Source organism: Chrysochloris asiatica, unplaced genomic scaffold (assembly GCF_000296735.1).
Source record: "Chrysochloris asiatica unplaced genomic scaffold, ChrAsi1.0 scaffold00168, whole genome shotgun sequence".
Lineage (NCBI taxonomy): Eukaryota > Metazoa > Chordata > Mammalia > Afrosoricida > Chrysochloridae > Chrysochloris > Chrysochloris asiatica.
The window spans coordinates 6,393,169-6,402,846 of NW_006408686.1; the positions used below are offsets into that span (position 1 = coordinate 6,393,169).

Consider the following 9,678-nt stretch of genomic DNA (forward strand, 5'->3'; position numbering starts at 1 on the left):
AAGCTCCGGTAGCTGAGGCCGCGCAGGGCCCAGCCGGCCACCGCCGCCAGTCGTGCTGGCAACCCCGCCGCTGCAGGCCCAGGCGTGCCCTCGGCCCCTGCGTCGCCCGTGTCTGCGCCCTCGGCGCCCGTCTCGGCTGTGCCCTCGTCGTCGTCCTCTGGCGGCTCGCCCTCTGGCTCCGAGATCTGCGCAGCGATCTGCATCTCGAAGATGGTGTCCTCGCAGAAGCTCACGAAGAGCTCCATCTTCTCGGCCTCGCCGCCTTCGTTCACCACGTCGAAGATGAACTGACGCTTCGACTCCTTCACCTGCGGGTGGAGGCAGAAGGCGCTAGGGACAACAGGGACCCCAGACAGTGGCAGATTCGAGTAGCGGACATTGTGATCAGTATTCCTGGTGTGGCCCTGCGGGTTAATGCGCTGGACTGCAAGCTTGGGTTGATCCGCAAGGTCGGAGGTTCAAACTTACCGTCTGCCTCTCGTTAACCCTACACAGGGTCGCTATGGATCGGAACCGACTCGATGGCACTTAACAACAACAATATAGCACTCGGTGTGGGCATTCGAAGCCTTTAAATAAGGCCAGGCCCAGAACCAATTAACTCTTTTAATCCTCACCAATAACCTAGAGAGTAGGAGCTAGATTAACCCCATTTTACAGAAGAGGAAATGGTGGCCCAGAGAGTGGCAACGCTGAGAAGCAGCAGAGGTAGGGTTCAAACTTCAGATAGGCTGGATCTAGAATCGATTCTGCATTTTGACAGCTCTCTGGACCTCAGTTTACCCCTCTGTTAAATGGAGATTATAGTAGGACCTGCATGGTGAAGATTAAATGAGCTCTTGCTGAGTTAGACGTTAGAAATCCACTAACCTAATCCAAAACCCACAACCATCCAGTGGATTCGGACTCATCAGGACCCTATAAGACAGATTTGTTGTTGTTAAGTGCCTTTGAATCAGTTCTGACCCTGTATAGGGTTTCCAAGGAGTGGCTGGTGAGTTTGAACCGCTGACCTTGTGGTTCAAACAGATCTTTTTGGTCCAGTGCCACACCAGGACTCTATAGGACAGATACGGTTTTTAAAACTGTAAATCTTTCCTGGAGCACACAGCCTCATGTTTCTCCTTCAGAGAGGTTGGTGGGTTTGCACTGGTGACCTTGTAGTTTGCAGCCCAACAGTTAACCCACAGAACAGCTCCTGGCACCATACAGGTACCTGGGGTCACTTGAAGAACCAAAGAAAAGTGTGAGTCTAAGGAACAGGCAGGCCAATGGATGAATGAAGGTCACAAGAGCAGCAGTGTAAGGCTGGGAACTGAGGGCACTTAAGGGGCATATCGCAGTGCCAGTGTGTAGTGGGCTGGGGGTGTGCCAGGGCCAGGGGTGGAAAGTGGATAAGAAATGCTCAAACATTTGTGGGGTTGAGACTGGGCCCATCTGGAAGTGGAGCAGGCACAAGACACTGAGGAGAAGCAGGGACCCTTGTGAATGAGTGTGAGAATTGTCTAAGTGTACAGGAATCCTGGTGTGGAGCTGTGGGTTAATGCGCCAGACTGCAAAGCCATTTGAACAGCAAGGTCAGCAGTTCAAGCTCATCAGCTGCTCCTTGGAAACCCTATACAGGGTCGCTATGGGTCGGAACCGACTCAACGGCACTTCACAACAACAACAGGGGTGTACCCCAATAAGGGCAGGCCTGGGGGTGTGTACAGGGCAGGGAGAGTGAATAAGTGATCAACCATGCAGTGTGCCAAGCCTGCAGAGGACATATGAGCAACCTCAAGAGGCCCCTCCCTGTAAGAGCCATGCACCCACGTGTGGGCCCAGAATAAGTGGGGTGAGCATGGTGTGTTAGGACCTCAGATGACATTTAAGGACACATGGAATGACTGTCTAGGCTTGGGTCAGCATGCTAGGACACTCCAGAGCCTACATGTATGCAACATGGTGGGCATGAATGGTCTGCTGGAAGGGCAAGTAAAGCAGGCTCACAGGGGGAGTGTACAAGGGTGTGCATTCCTTCCTGGCAAACTCTGCAAAGGGGGACATGGGTGAGCCAGAGGCATGCAAGGGTACAACAGGGCCCATACATGTGTGCAAAGGGAGGAACACAGGACTGCCTGCAAGCAGCGAGTGTCCATCAGGACCTGCAGAACAGATGCACAAGGCGTACACAGCCGTATCTGGGCTCCAAACTGCAAGGCATGGGCACATAGAATATTCCGGCACACAGAACAGATGCACAAGGCGTACACAGCCGTATCTGGGCTCCAAACTGCAAGGCATGGGCACATAGAATATTCCGGCACACAGAAACCTCGCGAGGCAGACATGCACATACACGGACCGGCTGACCTGGGGCATCTCCCATTGAGCGCGGTTGGTCTCAGAGATCTCAAAGTAGATCCGCTCGATGCGGCGCGAGGCGCCCATGATCTCGATGCGACCCAGGTAGGGCCGGAAGTACTCGAGGATGCTCTCCGCCAGCTCTAGGAAGCTGCGCAGGCGCTGGTCGTGCGGCACGTGCTCTGACAGGTTGGTTAGCAGCACCGCCACATTGAAGCCAATGTCGCGGGCTGGCTCTTCGAAACGGTTGGCGAACTCTTCGCAGTTGATCATCTCATTCTCATCCGCTTCGGAGCAAGAAAGCAGGAACTGGATTTCTGGTCCCGTGAACTGCTTCTGGCTGTCCATGGCCTAGGGGACGGTTCAGGTAGGTCAGTAGGTAGCAGTGTCTCAGTACTCGTCTAAAAATAACTCTGGCCTTTCCTAAGGACAGGAAGGTCCAGAAATCCTATCACCATGGGTAAGGCTGTACCAGTCACAAAGATACTGAAACGTTGCAATTGAAGAGAGGTTTGTTACATTTCAGAGATGGTGCACTGTGACCTTGAAAACCCTACACTGCGTCGTTATGCCTCGGAACTGACTCAGCGGTACACCACTACCCTGCCACCAGAATGTGGCTGCCCACTTTTATCAGAAGGGGCAATACAGACAGACCTCGAGCCACGCTCTCCAAAGGCTCTCCTAGACCTCGCTCCATATTCCCGCCCCTCCTGGATGGGTCTTTGCAAGGAGCCCTGGTGGTGCAGTGGGTTAAGAGCTGGGCGGTTAACTTAGTTCAGTGGTTCAAACCCGGCATCCTCTCTGTGGGAGAAAGATGAGGCGGTGTTCTCCTGTATAGATGTAGTCTAGGACAAGGTAAGGCTTAGTTCTACTGTGACCTATGGGGTTACTAAGAATTGGAATTGACTCCATGGCAGCAGGTTTGGTTTGGGTTGGGTTGAGGCGTCTGTGATCTCAGTCCATTCCCTGTACTCTGGCTTCTTGTGGGGAGGAGAAGAAGGCAAGTGTTTTTGTCCTTGTGCACTAGGTAACTGCTCTCTTTACACATAGAATCGCTGGACCCCGCTGGCTTCCCTACCCTCCGCCTGAAGCTCTGCAAACAATGCAAAGAACCCCAAAACCCAAACCAGTTGCTGGAAGTTGATTCCAACTCATTGTGACCCGGTGTGATTTACAGTAGAATTGTTTCTGACCTTTTCAGAATTAAATTTCCAGAATTTTCTTCCGAGGCACCTCTGGGTGCATTCAAACTTCCAACTTTTCAGTTAGCTGAGCTTTTGACTGTTTCTGAGACTGTTTATCTTTACAGGAACAGACAGCTGAGTGGCTGGTGGTCGCTTTGAAAACACTCACTTTATTACACCCTTTTCCGGTTTGCCTGGACTGTTTTCTGTTGACACCCTGACTGACACACTCCACCAGCTCAGCCCCTGCCCCAAGTCCCCCTTTTTCTACCCCCAACACCAGTTCCAGGAGACCTGGAAGTGCTGTTGGATAACTGCAAATCACAAGGCTGGCGGTTCAAACCCACCAGCCACTCTGTGGGAGAAAGATGAAGCTTTCTGCTCCCACAAATATTTACAGCCTAGTAAAGCCTTTACAGGGTCACTATGAGTTGGAACTGTCTCGACGGCACTTAACAACAACCATTTCCAGGAACCCTGGTGGCGCTGTAGGATAAGTACTAGCTGCTAATCAAAGGTCAGCAGTTCAAATCCACCAGTTACTCCATGGGAAAAAGATGAGGCTTTCTGTTCCCTGGGAAACCCAATTTAGGGTTGCTATGAGTTGGAACTGACGCGATAGCGCCTAACAACAAAAACCATTTCCAGCAACCAAATAACTGACACCTGGCACAGTGAAGGAATCTCTGTCAACTGGGGACAAACAGGCATGTTCCCATCACCCAGAGTTAATAAATGTTCATCTCCATGAACATTTATTGAACACGTTTCACAATACAGAGTATCATCCTGCACATTTATTTTTTCATTTTAGGAGATTGCTATTATAATCTGAAACCTGCCTTGTTCACATAAATGGGTGTTTTCAAGATCTACTCATGTTCAATTTAAAAAGATACAGATCAAACACATTGATTTTCACTGCTGCGTAGTATTCCCTTTCAACAAATAGATCAGTCATTGCCTATTCTGCTGATGATAGAATTTTAGGGTGTTTTCAAATTGTCATTTACAGGCAACATGTTTGGGGTTTTTTCCTTATTATTTTTTAAACTGCCTTCCCCATCACCCAGCAGGAGAAAGACGAGGCTTCCTGTTCCCGTAAAGATTTACAGCCTTGGAAACCCTATAGAGGGTTGCTATGAGTCAGATACAACTCCACGGCACACCCCCACCATCTCATCATCCAAGTTAACAGATAACGTTTTCTTTGGACATTCTTGTGTTGTCTACTCTGTGCAAAAGGTCTTCTATGGCAGTTTTTCAAATGTTTTCAGTCACAACTTGCAATAAGAATACCTTTTACAATATGACTCAGAAAACACACACAAAACCCCAAACACACAATTCATGACATGATTCTTAACTTTTACTGTGGGACACACTCTGTGACATTCTATTTTCTTTTCAAGGATTCTGTTATTCAATAAAGGAATGACATACATGGGTTGTAGCAGGCAGTTTGAAAAATGCTGCTTTGGGGTGTGAACAGAAGTAACATGTTCTGGCTCTAAAAAGGGACTTTGTAAAAAGCCAAGAGCTTTGCAAAATGCTTTCTGTATGAGTAACATGCTTTGCAAACCTTGAAGGGCTGTAAGAAACCACAGAGCCTGGAGACAGTCATATAGAAACTGCTCACCTACCCTCACTCCACCAACGTGCCTCCCCCTCCATGTGATACAGTGTGATGATGCCCCTCTCCCAAGTCCACTCCTCCACAGGGACCAGAACTCTACCACCTTCATTCGCTCCTGGACTCAGATCTTGGGATCGATGCTCTCTCTGGTCTCATCCATTTGCCCAACCTCTTCTTGTGAGATACTTCTTCTTCTCTGACTATTGGCATTTTCCTTTGCTGGCATCTCATCCTCTTCCAGACGTCTACAGACTGGGGGACCCCAGGATTTGTTTCTGCACCCCCTTCTTGAGAAATATTACGAAGGCCCCAGGCTCGGAATGCTCTCCTACCACCACGATCTACATCCCAGCCCTGACCGCTCCCCAGAATCCAGACTCTGACAGCTGAAACCATCCTTGGCATCTCTGGATTTCTAATGGGTACCTGCAACTTGCAAAATTGGAAATAGCCCAAGCAAAACTCTCTTTTTTCCCTGTAGGAGGAAGCTTTACTGTGTTCATTTGGTCCACAGCTTGGAGTCCTGGTGTGGCGCTGTGGGTTAATGCACCAGACTGCAAAGTCGTTTGAACTGCAAGGTCGACAGTTCAAGCTCACCAGCTGACCCTATACAGGGTCGCTATGGGTCAGAACTGACTCAATAGCACTTCACAACAACAATAGCTTGGAAGAAGAAGGGCTCCAGGGTGGTCACGGTGATGCTGCTTCTGTGGCTGGAGGGCGAGGTTCTGGCAGAAGGTCTGAGGAAGGCAGGGGAAGGCTGAAGGGCCCTCACAGGTTGCCAGGCTCCACAGACCCTAACCATGCTTAAGTGTGAGCCTCTCAAAGAGCTTGTCTCCCAGTCCTGCCTGAGGGCTGACCATCCTGGGCAGGTTGGTCCCATTTTCTTGAGAATTTTCACCTCCTCATTAAGGAATGATTCTCCAGAAAGTCACAGAGATGGGGGGCTTTCTCCAGAAAGTCATGTCGTGCAGATCTAGAAGGGTCCTTCTTCAGGGCCAGGGCGGTTTCCATGGCATCCTGGGTTCTTCCCCAATTATCTTAGAATGGCTACTGCATGTCTTAGAAGAGAACGCAGCCGCCATGTTAGTTTTGCAGTTTTAAGAGATGCTCGGCACCCTCATGGAAGCAGTGTCCCACGCTTTCCAAGGCCACATTGATGCAATTAAAAGAGAAGCCCAGAAAGAGGTGGGTGTAAGAGGCCCACAGATGCAGGTTGACCATATTAACACTGGCCTCTGCCTCAGCAGAATTGTTCTGATAGATTTGAGAGCTCATGGTTGGTTGAAGATTTTTTTTTTTTTAATTAAATGTTTTTATTTTGGATTGAGTGAAAGTTTACAGGGCACATCATCAGCTTCACATTCAACCATTCATATAGCTTGTTTCATTACATTGATTATTATCCCCTCCATATATCATCAGTTTACAGTGTTTCTCTCTATCCTCTTTAGCTTTTTTTTTGGATGGAGGGGGGGTGACTTGCCTTTTTGGATGGTTGAAGATTTGGAGCTAACCACACACCAAAAAACTGTGTTTAGCTGGTCCCAGTAACAGAAAATGGCCAAGAAACTGCTCCCAGAGAAGAGATTATGCCTAAAGAGGAGGGTAGAGGTGGTCCGAGGCTGGAGGTGGGGTGTCCCCGGATCTGTTCTGTCTAAACACTGCTGAAGCAGGAGACAGATCTATAGGAGCCCCAGGCAAACTTCTCAAGTCAAACTGTAGATTTCTATTCCAAAATCCTCCTCCCACACTCTTACGGATATCAGGAATACCATATTGCCGCCCAGGTTGCTTAACTACAATCTTTGAGTCCTTTTTGATTTATCTCTTCTTTTATCTTACTGATACATCAGCAAACCAGAGGGTTCTGCTTTCAAAATATATCTGAGACCCACTCACTTCTGGCTCCACCCCCAATACCCCTCATACTCATATTTCCCCACACTCTCCCACTTGGACCATCGCTATTTTCCTTCTCCCTCCTGCCCCCACAGTTTGTTCTCCACACAATAGCCAGAGGGACACATTGAACACTTGAATCAGGTCAAGTCCGTCTCCTACTCAGAACTCAACACGGAAACTACACCACTGTTGCCAAGCTGGTTCTGATACCTAGTGATGTTACAGGATAGAGTAGAACTGTGCCATAGGGTGTCCGAGGTAGTCTCATCTTTCTCCCGAGGAGTGGCCAGTGGTTTTGAACCACTGGCCTTGTAGTTAGCAGCCCATGCTTAATTCACTGTGTGAACAGGGCTCTGGCTCCATCACATCCAGGTTAGGTCTTCAGCCCCCCAGACCGTGCACAAGCTGTCCCATTCTGACCTCTCAGGCTTCCTCAGTACAGGACTGCTAACTGCAAGGTTGGCAGTTCAAATTCACCAACAGCTCTCGGAAACCAATAACAGGGTTGTTGTGAATTAGAACTGACTCTAGAGCACACAACAACAACAAGCCATCAGCCACCCTTTCTAGCCACATGGCTTTCTTCTTGTTGGTACTTTCAGACTGTACACTAACTATCCCCTTTACCTGGAACACTCCCTCTATTATGGATTGAAGTATGTCTCCCCAAAGAGCCCTGGTGTGGCGCTGTGAGTTTATACACTAGACTGCAAAGTTGGTTTGAACCACAAGGTCGGTGGTTCAAGCTCACCAGCCGCTCCTTGGAAACCCTATGCCGGGTCGCTATGGATCAGAATGTACTGGACAGCACTTAACAACAAGCAGTAACAATGAACTATCAACCAATCAACAAACAATAACAATGAACTATCAACCAATCAACAAACAATAACAATGAACTATCAACCAATCAACAAACAATAACAATGAACTATCAACCAATCGCAATGGGTGAACCTTGTTTAGATCCAGACTCGAAGCAACTGCAAAAAAAATTACTTATGGCATTGGTGCAATATTTGAATGCTGACTAGATGCTTAATGGATTTTAAGAGAATTATAGATTCTGTTCTGTTTTGTTTTTCACTAGATATGATAGTAACTTGTGATTTGTTAGATAAAAGGAAAATCTGTTAGGACCATATATTATTCCATTTACATGACGTGTCTCAAATAGGCATTTTATCCAGACAGCAAGTAGAATAGTGGTTGCCTTGGTGCACTGGACTGAAAGGTAGATTTGAACCATAAGGTCAGCGGTTCAAACCTACCAGCCACTCCTCGTCAATCCTATACAGGGTTGCTATGAGTTGGAATCAACTCGACGGCATTTAACAACAACAGGGCTGGGGTAGGAGGAAATGGGAAGTGGCTGCTGCAGAGCCTGGGGTTGCCTTGTTGGGGTGATAAATGTGTTCTAAACTTACAAGGAGCTGTGGTAGTGTAGTGGTTACCAGTTAGGCTGCTAACCTCAGCAGTTATGCAGAATTGCTATGAATTGGAACCAACTTCACGGCACATCATCACCACCACCACCACCAACCTTAGACTACAGTGATGGATGTACAACTTTGTAAATACACTAAAGACCGTTGAATTGTACAATTTAAATGGTATGTGAGTTATGTATTCATAAGATGTTTAGAAAAGGAAATCTTTTAATTTAAAAATTATACAAAAATATTTAGATACGAAAACTCATAACAGTTAACTGACCAAGAACACATGGTGGCTGTGTGCCGTGGAGTTGGTTCTGACCCATAGTGACCCTCCATAGTTTCTGAGGCTGTACATCTTTGGTGGTGGCTGTATGCCGTGGAGTTGGTTCCAACTCATAGTGACCCTGTACAGGGTTTCCAAGGCTATAAATCTTTATGGGAGCAGAACACCTCATTTTTCTCCCACAGAAGAGCTGATAGTTTCGAACTGCTGACCTTGTGGTTCGCAGCCTGATTCATAACCACTACGCTACCAGAGCTCCTTATAAATCTTTATGGGAGCAGAAAACCTTATCTTTCTCCCTTGGAGTGACTGGTAGATTCGAACTGCTGACCTTGTGGTTTGCAGCCCAACGTATAACCCACTATGCTACCAGAGTAGTCTAAAATGTGTTTTCAACCATTAGATTGGGCTTTCCAAACTGGTAGAGATTTTGGAATCTAAAAAGTACTTCATCAGGAGAGACATGCTTTGTAAACAAGATCTCTGACAACCTTGAAGACCTTGGGAAACCATAAAACAATGCAATATTTCTTTCTTTAGAGATTTTCCTGTCATGGTAATACAGAACAAATATCTGGAGACATATAAACCAGAGGGGAATCAATGGTAGCCATTGGAGAGGTCGGGTGAGGACAGAAATGGGAGTAGGGACCAATGGTGACCGCAACAGTGGCTTCTTCTTGTTGTTAAGTGTCATCGTGTCAATTCTGACTCATAGTGACCCCGTACAGGGTTTCTGAGATTTTAAATCTTTAAGGGAGTAGAAAGCCTCATCTTTCTTCTGCAGAGTGGCTGGTAGGCTCAAACCACCAACCAACCATAGCTTATAAGGTCTGATTACTTTATAACTGGAATATACAATATACTCCAGTTAGGAGTATA

At 47.5% G+C, this 9,678-nt stretch overlaps 1 protein-coding gene across 1 annotated transcript in view; it reads right to left on the reverse strand.

The window, feature by feature from the left end:
* The window catches only part of RYR1 (ryanodine receptor 1 (skeletal)), a 153,406-nt gene that overhangs the window by 16,448 nt on the left and 127,280 nt on the right, over positions 1-9,678 (reverse strand). Inside the window, exons 90-91 of the mRNA XM_006871542.1 lie at positions 2,356-2,697; positions 5-308 (exon numbers count right to left, since the gene is read on the reverse strand). Of these exons, the coding sequence (XP_006871604.1) occupies positions 5-308; positions 2,356-2,697 (646 nt within the window). The remainder of the gene's footprint in view (positions 1-4; positions 309-2,355; positions 2,698-9,678) is intronic.